The sequence below is a fragment of the Engraulis encrasicolus genome, chromosome 1 (genome assembly GCF_034702125.1).
Source record: "Engraulis encrasicolus isolate BLACKSEA-1 chromosome 1, IST_EnEncr_1.0, whole genome shotgun sequence".
Taxonomy (NCBI): domain Eukaryota; kingdom Metazoa; phylum Chordata; class Actinopteri; order Clupeiformes; family Engraulidae; genus Engraulis; species Engraulis encrasicolus.
This window is the reverse complement of record NC_085857.1, coordinates 35,857,131-35,879,426: the sequence shown is the minus strand read 5'-3', so window position 1 is coordinate 35,879,426 and position 22,296 is coordinate 35,857,131. Positions and strand designations below refer to the sequence as shown.

General features: G+C 41.8%; 1 protein-coding gene across 1 annotated transcript; it reads right to left on the bottom strand.

Annotated features, from left to right (window-relative positions):
* Positions 1 to 4,933: 4,933 nt before the first annotated feature.
* LOC134457174 (zinc finger protein OZF-like) lies at positions 4,934 to 18,927 on the bottom strand. The gene is made up of 5 exons (XM_063209036.1): positions 18,756 to 18,927; positions 14,037 to 14,167; positions 9,295 to 9,341; positions 5,642 to 6,404; positions 4,934 to 5,557 (listed from the first exon to the last, which is right to left on the bottom strand). Exons 1-5 carry the CDS (start codon positions 18,925 to 18,927, stop codon positions 4,934 to 4,936), a joined length of 1,737 nt encoding a protein of 578 aa, XP_063065106.1.
* Between the last annotated feature and the right edge of the window lie 3,369 nt (positions 18,928 to 22,296).

The window sequence follows — 22,296 nt, the reverse complement described above, 5'->3', positions numbered from 1 at the left end:
TGACCAATGCTATATTTATCATTGGCTCATCAAGAGATACAGTAAAAAGCCCACCTTGCACACTATCATTGTAACATAGCACTGCGTACTCTGAAATTTTATTCATGCCCACACTTTCAAAGGACCACCGCAAACCATTTTCTCAATACAGCATTGCGCCATAGTATCATGCTCAAGGCACTCCAGTCATGGTGAACGATGGGAGGGTGGGGTGGTAACATGGCCAGGGTACCACAGTTATGGAGAATGATGGGTGGGGTGGGAAGTTGCCATGGCCATATTCATGAATACAACTATGACCCAGTATTTGCCTGTCATCACACAGTACAATTCAACTTTTTAACTGAAATGTACTGTTATTTTTCTGTAGAGTACTGTTATTTAACAGTTCAATTGCTGCTGAAAAAATGTTATATACTGTGATACATTAAACAGCAATGAGCTGTATTTGATTTTTGGTGTGAAATAACAGTAGAATTACAGGTAAATATAATTGCCAGTAACTGCCGTTATTTTGCAGGGAAATTTTCTTAGAGTGTACACTCGCCTCCAAAATAGTTGTCGCCTACCCATCTGTTTGGAATAACAGCTAATAACCTGACTTTCAATTAATCACTTGGCTTCAGAAGTCACTCATATGAAAGCTACAACCCTCTCGAATGATAATGTATGCACAAAAATTAATTTCACGCACCAAAGAAAGATTGACCCTTTAATGAACACAGACAGGGCAGATTTTGACAAGACAAAAGTTTTGTCGCCTATCGAACATAATGTGAAAATGAGCAGATAAGTCACTTCAAAACACTTCAAATACGCAGATCGGGTGTCATACTTAATCACTGGTTCACTCACACCTCTCCAGAAAATCAACTTTGGCCTTAGGTGTATGTTTAGGGTCATTGTAATCATGGAAAGCAACACAATGAAAATCAATGGAGTTCAATGAGAGATGGTGACATATTTGCTATTCGTAGAGCAATAAATGTTTAACTTCATGATGTAATCAATGATAAAAGCCCTCACACACCAGCAGCATGCATGCAGCTCCACATAAGAGCTGTATCCCTCCCATGTTTGACTTTAGGCACCATGTATTTTTTCCAAATTCTTCACCTTTAACACCAAAGAAGTCTCTCCCACTGTCCTGTCTCAAAAAAGCCAGCCAAGAGTATGTCAGGCCTAATTCTGACAAAAATGAAGGCTAATGGGACTCATACTCTGAAATCAAGATCCCAAGATCAACCATTTTAGAACTGATAGCATCAGAACTATATGGTGTTGGAGATGAAGAATATGAAAAAAGAGAAATGGTGCATAAAGTGAAACATGGTACAGATACAGCTCTTATGAGGAGCTGCATGCATGCTGCAGGTGTTTGAGGGCTTTTGTCATTGATTAAATTATGAAGTTAAACATGTATGGCTCTACGAATAGCGAATATGTCACCATCTCTCATTGAACTCCATTGATTTTCATTGTGTTGCTTTCCATGATTACAATGACCCTAAACATACACCTAAGGCCAAATTCGATTTTCTGGAGAGGTGAGAGTGATTCAGTGATTAAGTATGACACCCAATCTGCGTATTTGAAGTGTTTTGAAGTGACTTATCTGCTCATTTTCACATTATGTTCCATAGGCGACAAAACTTTTGTCTTGTGAAAATCTGCCCTGTCTGTGTTCAATAAAGGGTCAATCTGTCTTTGGTGCATGAAATTTATTTTTGTGCATGTATTTTCATTCGGGAGGGTTGTAGCTTTCATATCAGTGACTTTTGAAGCCAAGTGATTAATTGAAAGTCAGGTTATTAGCTGTTATTCCAAACAGATGGATAGGCGACAACTCTTTTGGAGGCGAGTGTATGTGTTCTCAATGGTAGTTACGGCCATGCACACATGCACCAAGTGCTCTCAAATACGTATGTGGCCAATTGTATTCGTTTTCTCTCTTTTATTGGCACATTCCTCAGATGAGAAATTGAATTTGCAAAACGAACAAACCAGGCCGGAATTGAACCCGGGTCGGTGGGAGAGAAGCTGGAAATGAGTGGGGAGAGAGACGGAGAAGGATCAGCAAACGAACCAGGGGTCCGTTTATCGATTCTTGTCGTTGCTAACCGTCTTAAGACCGTCTTAAGACCGTCTTACCATTCCCTTGGATTTAGTGGTGAGCGTCGCTGTCGAGAGAGAGTTGAGTTGCTCTTACGAAGGACGTTGCTACCGTCGTTAGCAAAGACGCTTTCGAGATACGGACCCCTGGCCGGAATTGAACCCGGATCTGTGGCGCAGCAGGGCCCAGCTGCTTGAGCTACGGCCAGTGCTGGACTGGGACCGCAAAACGGCCCGGGCATCTTTGGCATAGACCACAAAATCATTATTAGCTCATTCCTCTGTCTATATTCAATAGATAGAACAATGGGTCATCCCATCTAAATTGAGGGCTGGTCTCTCAGGAAAAAAAAAGAAACAAAACAGGGCGTCACCCTGAGGTCTGTTGGTCCACCGGAAAAATGCCCTGTATGCCAGATTACCAATCCAGCCTTGGCCACGACTGTGGACTGCTGAACCAGTGACCCGGGTTCAATTCCGGCCGGGTCCGTTTGCCGATCCTTCCCCGTCTCTCTCCCCACTCATTTCCTACTTCTCTCCCACTGCCCTGTCTCGGAAATAAAGGCAAAAGTCCAAAAACTATATCAAAAAGTTATTCTTACATTATTGTGTCTTCTGTGCTGGTCAAGGGTCAGTTTGTCATTGCTCTGCGGAAATTGTAAATGATTCTGTCCACCCAGGCAATAGATTTTGTATGGTTTTCATGTGAATCACACATTATCAGTTGCCTTTGTCATTCTATTCAAAATTAGACTTTTTTTCTACTTTACGATGACATTGCCTGTCAATACATTAGTCATATTCTTAATGTTTATCTACTCCGATCTCATGTGTCATGTCGAGTCTAGTTTCCAACATTTGCTATCAAACCACATTTGACATCAGAAAGACCCTCCTAAGTGCACTATTCCTTGACATGAGTGATTCTTTTTTTTATCCATACACTAAACATTCTGATGACACTGCATGACACATTTATTTAACACAACTAATGACTTTTGCAGGTAATGAACGCTGTTTTGCTGTTTGCTCAAATGGTTTCGGGAAATACCTTTCACAAATTGCAAGAGAGATTCGAGAAATGCACCAAAGTTATTGAGGAAAACTTTTAAGGGGAAAGAATCCTGGTCAATGTCAGCATACAGCTGTATTGGTCATACTGCCATTGACTTGTCAGTACACAACGATGCAGCAATTTTTGTTCAGCTCTATCCAAGATCCTGCCCATTCTAATGGAGGCATGGTGTAGTTACGCAAATTTGCAGTAAATTACATTACCATTGGGGGGGCGCTGTGGCGCAGCACGCTAAGCCCCCCACATTTGGGTCTACATTGCCCACGGGGACCCCGGTTCGATCATTTCCTGCCCCATCTCTCTCTCCCAGTCATTTCATGTCTACTCTCACTCTGTCCTATAATAATAAAGGCTTAAAAAAACCCAACTTTTTTTAGTATTAATTATCCTCATCGTCAATCAGCATCTCAGTGGGGGGCTGAACAAGAAAATATGGTGTGGGGCCGGGTACTGACAAGTAAAGGGTAGTGTGATCAATAAAACTGCATGTTGAAATTGAAAACATCATGTTGAAATGCATGTTGAAAATATCCTCACGTGCTAAATCAAAAAAAGGTATACAGAGAGAGACTGGATACTACTCCTAGAATCTGTATGTATGTAGAAAGGGAAACCAGGATTTGCACACGGCTTGCAAAGGCTTTGCAAGCTGTTATAATGTTACAATGACTGGGGTTATGCACAAACTGAAAAAAGTAAATACACATTATGGTATATATGTGAGACCAATAATACAATAATACAATACATTATACTTTGCTGACGCTTTTTTTTTTTGCTTTGCAAGACTATGCAATTAAGACACATTAGTAAATATAATGTTAATTCAGATATTCCCGCCTTTTGTCAGACTATTTACTAATATCACATCATGGTTTCAAGCAAGCTGCTAGCAATTATGTCATGCTAATAATGTTGCTACTACACTTAGTTTCTTGAAGTCTAATGGCAATAAGGTTTTGTCATTCATCCAGTACATGTCAGCTTAACCTGGTACAAAAGAATAGAGATTGTGGCTCTCAAACACTGCAATTAGATACTTCTATGCTGCATATTCCAATCAAACAAGTAATGGCAGTGATGGCTCTTCTGCTGTGTAAATATTCCAACAACTGTAACAAGGGTAAGTCCTTCCTCGATCTCCTTTGTGAATTAGCAGGTGTTTACTGAGATTAGCTGACCCCCCCCCCCCATAACTCATGAACGGAATACAGTATGACTACGAAACTTGGGGGAGATGATCTACATATGGACATCTATGAATGACATAATTTTTGTGTAATTATCTATTATTATGACGTCATTATGACATCATTATGTTGTTATGTCCAAAATCTCGCCATAATGGATTTTCCAACAAATGTAGGTAATGCACTTAAATTTTAATGATTTTATGCTTCAAACCACTTAAATGCTCACAACGTTGTCTGATGCTAATGGAAATAACAAAAAAATATGAAAATATATGGCGTCATAGATATGGTTAAGTGTTTTTTGGTCAGACATACCTGTCAGAAAACCGTTGCCATGGCAACAGAAAAAAATGATAAACCTAATCTTTCGGTACCTAACTGTAGCCAACTAAATGTTAGGAAAAGTCACAAAGTTTCGTAGTCATAGCTTAAGTCGTTAAGGAATTATACAACATCAAAGTTGGTGTGGGCACTTTTAGCCCCCCCCCAGTCTGGATAGGGTTAAATGTCCTGCTTAAGAAAATCTTTGCTACAAAATGTTCAGGCATGGGGCTTAGGAGTCCCCTGTGTGAATGGTGCGCTGGTGTGTGTTAAGATGTGTTGACTGTGAAAACCTTTTGTCACACAGCTTGCAGTGATACGGCCTTTCTCTTGAGTGGAAACGCTGATGTACCTTTAGAGAACTTGCATGGGAAAAACTTTTGCCACACAAAGTGCAAAGGTAGGACTTCTCCCCTGTGTGAATGAGCTGGTGTGTGTTTAGATGTGATGCCTGGGAAAAGCTTTTCTCACACAGTTTGCACTGATAGGGCTTCTCTCCTGTGTGGAAACGCTCGTGAATCATTAGAGTTCCTAATGCAGAAAAGCGTTTTTCACAATGTGAACACTGATACGGCTTCTCCCCAGTGTGGATGCGTTGATGTGTCTTTAGAATGTCTGCTCGAGAAAAGCTTCTGTCACACTGTGTGCAGGGATACGGCCTCTCTCCTGTGTGACTCCGCACATGTCTCAGTAGACTTGGTTTATCTGAAAAGCTCTTGTTGCATGTAGTACAGTGGTAGGGCCTCTCTCCTGTGTGAACGACCTGGTGTTTCTTCAGATCTCCTGCTACAGGGAAACTCTTGCCACACAGACTGCACTCATAGGGTTTCTCCCCTGTGTGAATGCGCTGGTGCCTGTTTAGTTGTGATGCCTGGGAAAAGCTTTTCTCACACAGTTTGCACTGAAATGGCTTCTTTCCTGAGTGAGAACGGTGATGTATCTTTAGAGAACAAGCATGGGAAAAACTTTTGCCACACAAAGTGCAATTGTATGGCTTCTCTCCTGTGTGAATGCGCTGGTGGGACTTAAGCTGGGCATTTTGGGAAAACATTGCACCACATAGTTTACAGTGGTAGGGCTTCTGTCCTGTGTGAATACGCTGGTGTTTCCTCAGATCTGTTGACTGTGCAAAACTTCTGTCGCAGAGACTGCAGTGGTAGGGCCTCTCTCCTGTGTGGGTGCGCACATGTTTCGTTAGATCTCCTGCGTTTGAAAAGCATTTTGCACAGTGTTTGCAGGGATATGGCCTTTCTCCTGTGTGAACGCGTTGGTGTACCTTTAGACCGTCTGCTCGAGAAAATGTTTTGTCACATAGTGTGCATGGGTAGGGCCTCTCTCCTGTGTGGATGCGTTGGTGTGTCCTAAGATGGGCTGCCTGTGAAAACCTTTTGTTACACTGTTTGCATGGGTAGGGTCTCTTTCCGGTGTGAGTGCGGACATGGATTATTAGACGTGCTGCTGTTGAAAACCTCTTGTCACACAGGCTGCAGTGGTGGGGCCTCTCGCCCGTGTGAATGCGCTGGTGTGACTTCAGATGATCGACCCGAGAATACTGTTTGCCACACAGTGTGCAGCAGTAGGGCTTCTCCTCTGTGTGAATGAGCTGGTGTGTCTTTAACACTTCTGCATCTGAAAAACTCTTGCGGCATACTCCACAGGGGTGGGCCTTCTGTAGTGTGTGAATGCGCTGGTGTGTCTTTAGGCTGTCAATGCGAGAAAAGCGTTCTTCACATTGTGTGCATACGTAGGGCTTCTCTCCTGTGTGAATGCGCAGGTGTCGTCTTAGACTTTGATGAAGTGAAAAACATTGGCCACAAATTCTGCATTGATGTGACTTCTCTTGCGAGTGTACTTGTTGGTGTGTTTTTAAATGGCATTTCTCAGAAAAAGTTTTGCTACACTGTTTGCATTGGTAGGGCCTTTCTCCTGTGTGAATACGCAGGTGTATTTTTAGACTTGAATCTTGTGAGAAACTTCTGCCACACATTTTGCAGTGGTGTGGCTTCTCTTGTGAGTGAACTTGTTGGTGTGTTTTTAAATTGCCTTCTTGAGAAAAACTCTTGCCACAAAGTGTGCAGTCGTATGGTTTCTCTCCTCTGTGAATGTGCTGATGTACTTTTAGACCGTCTGCTCTAGAAAACATTTTGACACACAGTTTGCAGTGGTGGGACTTCTTTCCTCGTGGATTGTGCAAGTGTTGAATCAGAGAGATACTATGTGGACTCCCATGCAGCTGCAGTTCTCTTCCTGCCCACGTGAAAAAGGAAGAAAACACAGAAATCATGAATCATGATTACGCAGAAAGAATATTCATACAAACCAAATTGTAAACTACAGCACAGTACACAAAACGTAAACTAAAAAGACATTTACAAGAGTTTTTTTATGTTAACAAAACATAAACTCACTAAAATGGTCAGGATATCGGACAAGGCAGGACAAAAAATGCTGCATTGCCAGGAACTGACAAGTCAGTGGCAGTGTGAGTACTACAACCCTAGACACTTTGGGGCCCAACTGACCCATATTTTAATACAATTTAGTGGTAAGGTAGAACCCAAGAACTGAATTTGCATGAATCTAGCACCAATATTAAGGGAACATGGACTAACAGAGTTCCAATTCAGAGGGTAGGACTCTATCCATTCATCCTTTATTAAGTCAGCCAATTTAAGTCACAAAGTGACAGTTTTGAAATTGTTGAGAGCAATTTGCTGGCTCTGCAAATTACACAAACAATATGGAACACAACTGTAAATAACCCAGTAGCCATGGTTCCATAATTGCTTTGAGTTGTTGTCATCCATGCGAGATGTGAGAATTCTATTGTTATGATTGTTGCCGCTGTTATGTTTTCAACATTCTGAAGAGCAGTCATACCTTAATGAACCGTAAGTGCACCAATTCCTTACAGTGATACCAGTTTTATATGAAGAGAAATAAACCACATGAACTTGGACTAGCAGTTGTTGGAAGGCCATTATTACGTGAACAGTAAAGAATTGATCCACACCTGCCTGACTGGATGATCGCAACAAAGTCCCAAAAACGGAAACCGCGCACACCAGGGTCGACGCAAGTGTAATGGTCATCGGAGAAATTCAAACAAACATCACATCGGACAAGTGTCAAGTCAACTCGCACGGAAAGGGAAGGAGATCGCAATCCCAACACGAGATGGACACGGAAAAGGCAGCTAAAAGGCAAGAACTTAACACTTTTCTTTGCAATGAAACAATTGTCAATAGGCCTATGCCAAAGGATGATGATGTAGTCTCAGTTAGACGCTCTGAACGCGAACGCATTCCTACGGATTTTTTTTTAGGCCTAGGCCTACTATGCAGTACAGAAGAACAAAATAAAAGAGAAAAGAAACTGTGTAGTCTTTATGAACAGTGGAAAGTGTCAGCGCGTACTACCAGACAAGAACTTAAGTATGAGACAACAGAAAAACGTATGGGAGCTCTCTTAGACAAACTAGAAAAAGGAAAAGCTTCAAGGAAAATGTTCTGAAAATGTTTGATGAATTAAGATCACATTATGCGGAGCCCTATCTCACGCCTTTTGTAAAGTCTTCACGAAAAAATAACTTTAATTTTCGTGGTGCATTCACGTTATTGCCCGTTTTTCGTGGTAGGGCAACGAAACGCTGCCTATTCACTTGAATTGCCCCACTGCTGATATGGTTATCCAAGCGTCTGCAGGGGCGGGGAGGGGGTGCTGACAGAACACTGCTGATACACTCGGGACTCACTAATTCGACGCCCTTTCGGTATTTACGCCTTATGTCCCCTAAACCTAAACCTAAACCTAACCCTAACCTTAACCCTACTTAACCCTACACCTAACCCTAACCTTAACCCTAACCTTGACCCTAAACCTAAACCTAAATTGCTTGTTTGAAATGTTTGATTACCATGTGACGTTAGGCTACCGAAAGGGCATCAAACTAGTGGGTCGCTAGGCAACAGTCGGGCAATTCAAATGAATAGGCAGCGTTTCGTTGCCCAACCACGAAAAACGGGCAATAACTTGAAAGAACCACGAAAATTAGAGGGTTTTTTTCGTGAATACTTCACGAAATGAGTGAGATACGGTTGTTATGCGCCTGATCCAGAGATAAGATGAAAAGCTGATGCATGTGTAGCAGTAACGGGTGACCTCACGCAAATGATTAATGACAGAATGGTTTTTGAGTACGATGCAGAATGTGCAGGACAACGCACGCGTGAATTACGCGAACCTTAATTTGCCAGGTCAGTGTATGGATCCGTGTCAGGATTCGGCTGTCTTTCAAAACATTCCAGTGTCGCCGAAAAATGAGCGGAAGCAGCGGCAAATCTAGCAGCAAAAGAAACCGAATATGAGACTTTAATAGAGGAAGAACAAGGAGAAGAAAATGAGAGAGGCAGAAGACGAGTGTAGAAAAGAGGCAGCAAAAATGGAACAAATGAAAGCAAAGAAGCCGGGCGAGCCAGATTCGAAGTGTATGACAGAGAAGTGAGAGAAGAGTATGACGCACAGATCTTCCAGCCCTCTCGTGAACACCAACCACTTAACCAAAGTACCCCTCTCGCCCTAACGCAATCTAACCATGACAGTCCATCTTCGAACACCCCAACGCCTTCACTCGATGTCACCTGTTTAGCAAAAGCAATTCAAGACAGCATAGCCACACAGAGACTTCCAGTACCAACACCTACTATGTTCAGTGGCGACCCAATTCACTACATTGAATGGAAAGCTTCGTTTCAGTCACTCATAAATAAAAAGAACATCTCCCCTGAAGATAAACTGTATTACTTGAAGAAATATGTCAGCGGCGCAGCCCAAAAATGGGGACATTCTTTAGAAGTGATGATGATGCTTACAGAGATGCCTGGAAAAGGCTAAATCAAAGATATGGGCAGCCCTTTGCCATACAAAGAGCTTTCCTGAGATAAGCTATCCAACTGGCCAAAAATATCATCTAAAGACGCAGAAGGGCTAAGATCATTCTCTGACTTTTTAAACGCATGTCTACAAGCAATTCCACATGTAAAAGGCTTGGATATTCTAAATGACTGCGAGGAGAACCAAAAGCTGATTCTTAAAGTACCCGATTGGCTGGTGTCTCTGGAGGCAGAAATCGCATGCAACCCTGTGACTTCTTTTCACGCTCTTCATTCATCTCACGACAAGAGAGAGGCAAAGGAATCCAAAGGGAACAAAGTTAACGTCTGTACTGTCCAAGCAGCTGCAAATGAAAATGATATAGGCCTAACAACAAAGGAAAAGGTCAAAAGCCCATGCATGTTTTGCCAAGACAACTACCATCAGCTTCCCAAATGCTCAGAATTCTTGAATCAAACGTTACAATACAGCTGTCTAAAAGCTAGTCATGGAACAAAGAACTGCAGATCTCGTCACAAGTGCAGCCTGTGCAAAGGACAACATCTCACCTGCCTTCACAACAGCAACAACAGAACAGATGAACATAGAGTGAGGCAAGTCAACCCAGTGCAATTCAATGAGGTGGAATCAACATCTGCCACGTCACCAGCCAAGGTCAGTCAGTTAATACTTCTATAGTACCAGCGTGGGTCTCAAACGAAAAAAAAAATCCATCAAATGAGAAACTTGTATATGCCTTACTAGACACTCAAAGTGACTCCACTTTCATTGACCAAGAAGTAAGCAAAGAGCTACAGCTTACCACTTACCCAGTAAAACTGAAACTCACTACCATGATAGGAGAGAATATGATTCTGAATAGTGAAAGAGCATCCGGCTTGCGAGTGAGAGCCTTCAATTCCACTGTGCACATTGATCTACCACCTGCCTACACCAAAAACTGTATTCCTGTAAACAGAGAGCATATCATTATCCAAGTATGAATTATGAGATATTCAAATCGTAAAAGCTGAATATGAAAAACCCTACATGTTAATATATTTTCTAAACCTAGCATACAATGTGAGGAACAACACCTCAAATTATGATGTTTGGTTTTTGACTAATTTCAGAGATAATTTGCCTTTAAGGTGCATTGTGTAATATTTTTAGTGGTTCATTCCCAGAATCCATGCTGCCAGTACCCATGTGACGGAGGTCATCTTGCACCTGTTCACCCCCCTCGGGGATCGAACGTGCGACCTCGTCAACTACAACGGTTCGGCAATGGGAGACACAGTACGATACCGCTGGGCTAAGAGACTAGTCTCTCGGCCCAACGGCACGAGACTGTATGAAGCTATCGGAGGGAGGTTTACCAACGTTCCACGCCAACTCTGTGCTAGTTAGCCTCCGTTACACTCTCCCCCTTAAACCTCACTCCCATCCCGGGTCAGCGGCACCACTGTGACGGAGGTCATCTTGCACCTGTTCACCCCCCTCGGGGATCGAACGTGCGACCTCGTCAACTACAACGGTTCGGCAATGGGAGACACAGTACGATACCTCTGGGCCAAGAGACTAGTCTCTCAGCTTCATACAGTCTCGTGCCGTTGGGCCATCAGAGGGAGGTTTACCAACGTTCCACGCCAACTCTGTGCTAGTTAGCCTCCGTTACACCCACTCACTAATGCTACCTTTTTAACAAATACTTACCACCACCATACAAATCTTGGTATTAAATATGACTGGAAAAATTGCACTTTTCCTACAGTACATGAAAAGGAGGACCTTCTCCGATTATATTCCATTGGTCCGACAGCCCATTAGTCAGACAACATACGTACTATGCCCAAACCAAAACAATTCCTTACCCCAACCATAATTAAAAGCATGTAGCATGTAGCCTGTTAGCTCAGTAGCCTGAGGGTTATGCTCCTCTAAGGCATTTTGTCTGACTTATGGGCTGTCAGACTAATGTGCTGTCTGACCAATGGGCAGACCCTTCTTCTCCATGGTCCGCCATTTTGAATTTTTAGCTGCAACTTTTAGCTGTACTTTGGTAATACTAGTAAATACTAGTTTACTACTGAGTAAATATTCATTTATATTACTCAGTAAATATTCATTCATACTCAATTCATACTCTGGCCACAATCTTAGACAGTGCAACTTTAAAGGTTGAAGTGAGATGTAATGAAATAGTAATAGAGTAGGCTAATGCTTATGCCAATTTGGGCAGAGTGTCAGGTGGGGTAATACATGCCAGGTGGGGCGATTTCTGGTCTTTGAAATAGGGGACGTTGAACCTGTATGCCAGGGGTGGGGAATCTTTTTCATTCAAGAGGCCACTTCAAATTCATCCGAGGGCCGTTAAAGTCCTCCGAGGGCCGTATTACGAACACAAACCAGGATTTCTTCCCGCACTTTAGGCCTATATTGGAGGCAGCTAGCTTTAAAACAGAACCCACCTTCTCTAGGTCCACTGAATATAACTTAATTGTATTGCAAATGTATTTTCTAAGTTTCCTTTACAAAATATTTATATTTCATGTGAAGCTGCATAACACTAAAACTATATCGGGACCGGATAAAACGGCTGCCTAGTGCCAACCACTTGTGGTGTGCTGGTAGAGAAGAATAGAGTAAACAAAACACATGCACGCCACGGTTATGGCACATCATACAGATGTCGCTTCGTCCTAAGAACCGTCAACTAGGCCTATCCCACATCATACGCACTAGCGAGAACGATAGGCCTATAGTGCGTTTCCAAGCACAACATGCTCAAGAGAAGCTGCAGGGCAGCAAAATACCACAGCCGATACACAGCCGAATAGCGGACCAAAAATGCCAGTAAATGTACTGTAAATAATTGGCACGAAAGCAGTAGGCCTAGGCTACTGTTCGTGTCGGGGATGAACACTTAAAAGAATGAGGCGACCTGGCTGACACACGAAAATATTTGGCCGTGTAGCCATGCTTTTTAATCTCTTGTGGGAAGGAATTATCCATTTCACATGGCAGATGTGACTTCCCATTATTATGAAAATCACCACCTGTCAGTCACCTTTGTGAATTTGTTCACCAATGAGTTCAAGCACAAAGAAACAGCAGGCAGACAACTCGGAAGGATGCTTGTCGCCCATCCATCATGACTAAATAGAGGCTACGCACAGCCCGTCTCAACGTGCTAAGACAATATAATTAATGAAGCCTTTACAGTGATTTAATCATGAGTTTGTAGCACATCGGGAATTATTTTAGTTTCCACATAAAATGATCCACTGCCTTGTGCTAGAGCTAGCCATGGCAGAAATGTCGCTAACAACAAGAAGCTAGTAGGCCTAGAGCTCTATAGCGAAAGCAAGATGTAGGCCCTACAAGCAAAACAACGTAAGATTACACAGACAGACAAATATTTCTGAAAATTTCTGAATGCAATACATTGTTCTACCATTGTTCAAATTGGTGGTAGCACTGCAGATAAACAACAGAGCACTTTTTAAGGTCTAAGTAAATGAAAAATAACAGAAAGAAAGCCCAATTGCCACACCTTGCCAGTTTGTTTTCGGCCAAACCACAAAACTGTAAAAATAAAAAATAAAAAAAAAACTGACAGAACTGTCAAGTAAACCATGTCTCTCGTTCTCACTTTGCGACCAACAACAGACCAATCAAGTCCTAAAGAGTAGAGGGCCACCTCAGTTTGTCCACCCCCGAGTCTAACCGCTCTCCCTGTGCTCCCTCATGATAGATTTTGGACTTTTCACCAAGATCTTCTTCTTCAATAAAAATTGAAGGATTGTGGTTTTGCTCTGCGTTGTGTTCAAAGTAACTCTTTTGCAAAAATGAAAATAAGTCTTGACGGAGTGATTAAAAGGGTCAATCAAATGGTAATGTATTAGCGATAAGAAAGGGATTACAAAGAGGTAAATGAATAAAAGAAATAAAGTATAAAAGTAAAAAGGGTAAAAAGACGAGGAGAGACTAAGTCTCACCAAGTCCAAAAAAAATGACAAAGTCTTTGCGAAATGAAAATCTGCACAGGGGCAGCGTCTCACTAACAGTGCTCGAGTATCCCTTCTCCAAGAATGACAAAATGGAGGACGAAGGCCAAAGGCTTTATACCCCCCAAACTTGCCACGTCTTCCACTCTATCTCTCCCAGAAGAGACGACACTCTTGCCTTAATCTTACCAACAACCTTGTGTTCTATCTTTAATTCTATCTTCAAGTTAACACGAAAAAGATGTCCGGCGCCATAAATACAAGGGTCTGGACCTAACCTGTTTTAGCAATACACAGTTCTAAGGAAAAGAATGTACAATATAACACACCTAAGAGCTTAGGAATTCACTCTCCCACTCTCCCAGTCCTCTCCTGAAGTGTATTAATTGCTTATACCATAGTCGTAAAATAATCGTAAATGTCATGACGCCCAATGCTCATAAATAGGCTGACCTCGAGCTGGGCACCTAAACCTCCCTCCCACATTCTTCCAACGGCCTGTGGTCCACGTGTGGGTATGGGGTCAACTTGCGTTAATCCAACATGAACAACGGCAGCACATGAATGTGCAGAGAACACACCAACTAGCACATGAATGTGCAGAGAACACACCAACTAGAATACGCCAGAATTCTACACTCAGCTCCCCTCCCGCTGTCTGTTATCAGGCCTTGTTTTGGGGTTTGGTTAGTCGTGGAGTCAACAACACACAGGAGATACTGCTGCCAGCTGCAAGGATACGGTCAGTGTGCCTTAGATGTTCTCAGAGAATGGGGCTTTTTGAGAAAGAAAAACAAAACACAAGCTTCCACATGGCCAAGGGAAAGTGGAGAGGCACCAGTTTCTTAGTGAAAGAGTGATTGTGTTTTAGCTCTGAAAACGCAAGCTGCCTCGTGTGACACTTCTTGATAAAGCAACTAATAAAATTTTTTTGCCACATACATTAATGTAATGCTAAATAAACTGAATATATTTGAGTCAACAATCAATGTAATGTTTAATAGTAAGTACAGGGCAACTCCTGCCAATTTCAATGTGCTGTTGTATTGCTCACGCTACCCTTGACTTGTCAGTACCCGGTGACGCCACAATTTTTGGCTCAGCCCTTTCCGAGATATGAGCTATTCTAATGGGGGCAACTTTTGTTTACATTTCAAAAAACATTTTTATTCATTCCCAAAAACATCCCAAAGGTTATGCAACATTAGCAGACAGCTAGCAAACAGCGATACCTTTTGGGAAAATATTTGGAGTAGGCTTATGCTCATTTTTTTAAAAATATAAACAAAAGTTGCCCCCATTAGAATAGCTCATATCTCGGAAAGGGCTGGACCAAAAAATGCGGCATCACCGGGTACTGACAAGTCAAGGGTAGCGTGAGCAATACAACAGCACATTGAAATTGGCAGGAGTTGCCCTTTAAGGAGTAGAGTAACACCAGTCAGTAAGTCTAGTGTTATTTTCTGTGCGTTAGCTTGAGTGTGTGTCCAGAAGGATCTCAACCCCCACTGAGTGTTTGAGAATTTGCGTGAGTGTCTCTGCCTGTGTGAGTTGTGTGTCCCTTGGTGTCCCACAATGTTACACCCACTGTGTGTGTGTGTGTGTGTGTGTGTGTGTGTGTGTGTGTGTGTGTGTGTGTGTGTGTGTGTGTGTGCATGCGTGTGCGCACGCTTGTGTGTTTGTTATGAATGTATGACTGTTTGCTAGTCTTAGAAGTATAACCATATGTAACTAACCAAATGACTTTATCCTTCTTATGTGTCTGTAAGTTTGCATGGAGTAAAAACCTGGTAATCTTGCCCCCACACTGACCACAAGGAGATGTTAAGGCCTGCATAAGGTATACATAATAAATGTCATCAGAGGGATGGGCATCTGTTTGTCGCCATGTCAGTACTTTAAACAGTTTTGGGTAGTTTTGTTTTGGGTAGGGTGCGCACATCCAAAGCCACTTGTTGCAGGTGCCAGATGGACAGTTGAAGAAGGTAGATCTGCACACTGCGGAATATGCTCCAGAAACTAAAGTTTATTGAATTAACACAGTGTTAACAGATTGCTAATTTGTAATTAGTAGGCCTAGGCCTAATTGACTAATACCTACTGGGTATTTTCCATAGACCTAAATTAAACAAAAAGAACAAAAAGAAAAAGAACCAAAAAATCGATTATGTGCCCTGTGAATCGATTATGTGCATTTCGATTCGATTTGATCGATTATCGATTAACTCGATTATTTTACCCAGCCCTACTCCAGAAACTAAAGTTCATTGAATTAACACAGCAACGTTTTACGCCTGACGAAGATCCAGAGTGATCGAAACGTTGCTGTTTTAGTTCATTAAACTTCATTTTTTGGAGTATATTTCACAGTGTGCAGACCTACCTTCTTCAACTGTACTTTAAACAGGAACATGGGCCGAGAAACAGACTGCAAAAACATCAGGATGACTACAATGAACAAATAGACAAATGGACTAAGTAACTGGGGTCCTCTTGTGAGCCCACAACTCCCCTTCCTGCCATTCGTTATCAGCTCTTCAAGACACAGGAATGTTACCAAGAGCAGCGAGGTCAAGCCCTGCCCCCCTGAATGCCACGAACAGCATGGTTGGAGTCAGCCCTTCCTCCAAACCTCTATCTACTCACAGAGTATTACTTTTTGTCAACATACTGTATATTTATAATATAAATACACTGTATATTTATAAATTAAGACTTTGGAAATAAGAGAAACTGTTTCTAACCATTTTTGTTGGTGAAAGAGTGTGTATCTTTATGTGTCTGTAAGTTTGCATGTATTAAAAACTTGGTAATCTTGCCCCCACACTGACCATATAGGAGGCCGGAAAGGAAACGCAAAGGCCTGCATAAGGAATGCATAATGAATGCCATCAGAGGAATGTGCATCTGTTTGTTGCTATGTCTGTACTTAAAACAGGAAGATGGGCAAAGGTGATGTTTAATTGCCAATTTATTTATTATTTATTATTTATTATTTATTTACGTATATATATGTTATAAATTATCTGTGTCAGTGAGCCAGAGAGAAGCTAAAAATACACCCAAAAGAAAAGGTAGGCTATATACATGTAATAAAACACTGTTTACAGGAGGAAGCAACCAGGCTGCGCACATGTGAAAATAAGGCACACACTCTCTTTGGACAAGGTACAAACCCCAACTCCGATGAAGTTGGGACGTTTGGTAAACAGTGAATAAAATCAAAATGCTATCATTTTCAAAACATTCAATCTATTCATTAGATGGAGAATAGTGAAAAGACAACATATTAAGTGTTAAAACCGAGAAAAAATATTGTTTTGGGGGACATATGTACTCATTTCTAATTTGATAAATCCAACACGTCTCAAAAGAGTTGGGACGGGGATCAGGGAAATTTAGTAAACATCCAAATAAGATAAAACAACAAAGAAGAACATTTCAAAATGAATTGTACTGACGGACAATATACGTGTCCAGGTATAAGATCATCACAGAGAGGCTGAGTCACTCAGAATTAAAGATGCAAAGGGAATAATTACCATAGTTGTTACATACATTTTTGAATTCCCTTTGATTTACCACGATTGAGTGTATATAAGACATATTTTTGTTAATAAAATCATTGTATAGGTTCATGACATCATGAAATATATATTGGCTGTAGTCTCACTCTACTTCCTGGAGTGCTAGAGCTATTGAAAATTGACCATATTAAGAATGCTTAATGCGTGCAAATGATACAGGGGTGTAACATTCTCCTAAGCACCTGAGCTCACTTGAAATAGACCCAGAAGACATGGGAAACTGTCCTTTGCTTACAGAAGTCAGCAGAAGTTGTAGAAGTCCATTCTTTTTGACAATAATAGAGCATGGCACATCCTGTGCTACAGTGAAAATGGACCATCCAACTTGTGTTAGTGCTAGCTTTAAAAGTCAGCCTCCATGATGGCATGCGGGTGCAGTAGTGCATTGGTTAAGATGTTCTCACTCATCTGTAGAGTTAAATACAGTGCTGAATGGTATTAATGGGTTTTAAACAGCATGAAAAGCCACTCATGCATTATATTTTGAAGGGAGATCTTCGATTACTGCCACATAGTAAGGTCAAATTGCATTCTCTACTATGTTTTAACAGTTTGGCTCCATCATAAGGACCAGCAGGTGATAAAATGGTGGGTTTTTGGTCAAGACCTGTCACACTGTAAGCACTACAGAAAGGAAAACATTGCAAAACATGACAAGGAATACACCCACCATTTAAGCTGGTGAAATCATGTCCAAGATAGGAATTAATACTGTTTTTTATATAAAATCATCTCATCGGTTAATGTATTTAACTGTTAAGTGTTGTCTTTTGTCTTGTTTTTAGTCTTCCTCGACATTTGCTGCCATTTATTGTCCCCGTCCCAACTCTTTTGAGACGTGTTGGATTTATCAAATTAGAAATGAGTACATATGTCCCCCAAAACAATATTTTTTCTCGGTTTTAACACTTAATATGTTGTCTTTTCACTCTTCTCCATCTAATGAATAGATTGAATGTTTTGAAAATGATAGCATTTTGATTTTATTCACTGTTTACCAAACGTCCCAACTTCATCGGAGTTGGGGTTTGTAGTTAATTCTGTCTTTAAGTTTTCTCAAGATGAATTATATATTATTTGAAATACATGTAGGCCTATTTTATTTTATTTTAGACTTTCCTTCAAAAACATGTTGTTCCTGGCATGATTAGGGATGGCTATAGTGTAATGTAATAATGCTAATAGCATCCTGCCCCATGTCATCTTTTAGCCAATCAGTCAAACAAGTAAAGAATTTAAAGAATTTATTTAAAGAATTAAAATACTCTATTAGCGCTAAGCCCCCCACATTTGGGCACATTGGCCATGGGGACCCCGGTTCGAATCCGGCCGGGGTCATTTCCTGACCCTGCCCCATCTCTCTCTCCCAGTCAATTCCTGTCTACTCTCACACTGTTCTATAATAATAAAGGTTAAAAAGCTCCAAAAAATACTTCACAAAAATACTCTATTATACATGATTATCCACATTTGGCATGGTTAGACTCAATGGACACCTTTTTAGTAAACCGTAACATGACCAAAATGTATAGAATGAATGAATGAATGAATGAATGAATGAATGAATGAAATCTTTGACACCTACCACTTCCAGGTTTTCCTTCGTCTTTGTCGTTCTTGCTATTCACTCCTCGCCGACCTGATGGTGTAGGCCTACAGCAGTCGACCAGTTGCACTGACAGTCTCTTCAGCTGGTATAGAGACACTAGATCTGGGGGACACTGGCTCATCTCGGAGCCGGGGGCTGCTGTAGCCATGTCTGAGGATGCGTCGACCGTCCCTTTTCTGAAACGCACATAATAGGCTACTAGTCAACTCAAGTGTACTCTATCGTCAAAAATCGATGAAACAGGGTTAGCACAGAAGTTTAAAATTGCGTTTGACCAGTCTCCAATGTGCAGTTTAACTAAATACATTAAATAAGACATTGACAATAATCTCTCTGTCACACACACACACACACACACACACACACACACACACACACACACACACACACACACACACACACACACACACACACACACACACACACACACACACACTTACTTACTTACTTGGTAAGGTATACGGTAAACTTTATTTATAGACTGCATTTCATACACTGGCAGCCCAATGTGCATCACATGAAATAAAAAAAAACATCAGATAGGCTATATTAAAGAATAAAAACAGTGTAACAACTTGCATGAATAAAACATCTGATTGTTTAACTGTTGCATTGTCTTCTCTCCTTGAATAAACATGATTAATTGGCATAAAGACACAAACATGGACACACTTGCAAGTCAAGTCATGTCAGCTTTGCATGTCAGTTTCTTCGTATGTACAGGTCATACAAGGAAATTGAAATTATGTTTTCTCTCTATACGATGAAGGTTGCACGTTGATTAGAGCCAATTAATGATGGAGAGGTATAGCTATGATCAACCCAATGCACGTCGGGCATGCAAAAAAAAATGCAACTGCCCATGTCATCTGCTCGTCTGCTACAGTAAAGTCGAAAAACACACAAAAAAATATTTAAAAACCATCATGTCTGAGGATTGTAATTCAAAAACTATTCCAAGTAAGCCAAGCACTTTTAAATAGGCTACTTTACCGTGATTCATGACGAGCTTTGCTTATGCCCTCCAAGTCCGGGTGCCTCACGTCCCGATTCATTTTTCTCTCCTTTCTGCAGGGACAGTTGAGGAAGGCTTCCAGCATTCAAGAGGAAAGCCATTCGTGATTGGAATGTTGGTTAGGGGAGGTTCTGTGTGACTGAGCAAGTCAGTGATTGGTTCAGGGTAAAAGCAACAAAGGTTAGGCCTACCAGAAATTCTCTAAGCTATGAGATAGGCCTCTCTCATTGGCTCCCATTATAGCCCCGTTGGCGAACGCAGCCAAGTAAAAGATGAATGGGAGCCTATTGGGCTAAATGGCTCAGCAGGGATTTGTGACGGTTCTGTTCTCTGGTTTGTAAAGATGTGTGCACATTCTGTACCTTATCATGGAAGTTGTATTAGAGGTGAAGTTAAAGGTTCCTGACATGGCTTTGTTCTCCCAAAGACGTGTTAGTTTTGTCCTGCAACACGCTAGCATTCGGCTAATACCTGCTGGCTGAGGAATCTCTGCGACTATTCACGACCAGAGCTGACGAGAGACGTACTCTGACTGATCCTAGCAGAGACATCTACGGTCACACACCTCAAAACCCCCCACCGCCGTCCAACATGTTAATTGAAGGTGCCCACATTCTTAAGGATGAGTGCAGTCATTTCCTTTACCCCATGTACACATACCTCTTTTCCACCACCTTAAATGCAATAAATAACAGGTGTCCGCAACAATCCTAACATAACTTTAAACACATCGACATCTGAAGTCAGACTTAAAACTACAAAACAAATGGCGTAGTGCCGTAAAGTCGATTGTCACGTGTTATGCCATTGCTATAGTTGAAATAAGGGTCATTTTCACGAATCTAACACTTGTCAAGATGCAAACGTGTCGGCAAATGCTTTCACTTACTCTTATCTATCGAACGCGACTCCATTGTTTCCAGGGAAAAAATCACACGGGCAGATAGTTCTATGACAAGCGTACAGCCCCATTGGCACCCATTCATTATTTACTTGGCTGCGATAACATAGCTGCAGTGCCACTCCTGGCCACACCAGCTAGTGGTCGTTCTTGTACAATATTCCATTTTCTTTGGGCCTACTGACCGACCGCGGGTGCCGTTGAGTCTCCCCAGCCAGACCCTCCAACCCTTTTTAACAACTGCTGCTGATTGATTTTATTGGCTTTTATGTGTTTTTATAGCCTGTTTTTGCGGTGACTCTTTATCAGGGGCGTAAAGTATACCCCCGCAGCCCCCGCAACGCAGGGGGGCCCATACCAGGCGGGGGGGCTCACGTGGGCCCTTGACTTGAAGAAACGGGCCCCCTCCACATGATATTAGGCCCTCTTTTTTTCTTTCGGGGGCCCATTCTTGGTAGCTTGTAGGGGGGCCTGAAGTACAACGTTACGCCAGTGCTCTTTATGTGTGTTTTTATGATGGGCTGTTTATTGTTTCTTATTGCTTATTTATTGTTAGCTCTTATTTATTATAGGCCTATCTTTGTTTATGTCTCTGGAATGTGCTGTGTGGATGACCAGATGGCATTCAATTTCCTCTTTGGGGATTAATAAAGTCTTCAAGTTTGTCAGAGGGCGCGTTCAACGTCTGTGGAAAAACGAATTACTTTGGGTGCTGAGAGAAATATCCTTTTTAAATATCCTTTTTTAACCTATTTCCTTTTTGTCAAAGCAGTTTAGTTGTTAGTAATTAGAGAATGCGTATAGTATGTGCATAAGTTTGTAATAGAAATCAGTGTTCATAGTTGTGTGCATCATTATATTGGAAATATAATCCTATGTGGTTTCAACTAATAAACTTGTGAGTAACCATTTGTCAGGCCCTTAGCCAGCATTGTGGTGGGGGGGATCTTTTCCCCCCGAAAGTGGACTTCATTTGGCTCCCTACTCCAATGTCCCCCAAATACACTGGCACACTTCAAATCTTTTAATTTAGACATATTTTGTCGTTTAAATTTGTCGTGAGTCTGTTGTTGCTGTCCTTAATGTTTGTTGTTCCCCACTCATAACATAAACGGACATGAATTGCTTCAATTGAGCTATCACATAGTGTCGGCCCAGTGTTGGCTCAGACACTGCAAGATGAAATGGCCTTTCAGTCAAAGTGGGGGGATGCAACGTATTTGGGGGGTTCGAGAGGGGGTGGGGGACGGGAGGGGGGTTGTGAACGCACCCCTCGAACCCCCCCTGGCTACGGGCCTGTTTGTGGTTGTGACAGTCCTGGTGGAACTTTTTGTCCATGTGGAGTTTGTTTGACCTGTTTGAGCTTCTAACCTTATTTTGAAACCATTTGCTGTCTGTTTAGGAGCAGGGTCCGGCAGCAGCTTTTAACCTAATCTAAATTACAGGGACAGCCTCAAACCGGTCACACTCCTAGTTGTCTCTGACCTGAAGGATGGGTCAGGGTCTGGGAGTAGGCACCACGAAATGTCAGTACCCTTGACATATGGGTCTAGTCAATGAATATCAGCAGGCCTGTGTATCTGCTCTGTGTTCTCTGTTGG

Excerpts from the sequence above, each read along its gene's own strand:
- LOC134457174 (XM_063209036.1), bottom strand. The coding sequence starts at position 18,927 with ATGGCTACAGCAGCCCCCGGCTCCGAGATGAGCCAGTGTCCCCCAGAT. Across the intron at positions 14,168-18,755 it reads CGAAGGAAAACCTGGAAGTG|TTGGTGTGTTCTCTGCACAT; the intron begins GTAGGTGTCAAA and ends TTCATGTGCTAG. Across the intron at positions 9,342-14,036 it reads GTTTAGGTGCCCAGCTCGAG|GTGACATCGAGTGAAGGCGT; the intron begins GTCAGCCTATTT and ends TTTGCTAAACAG.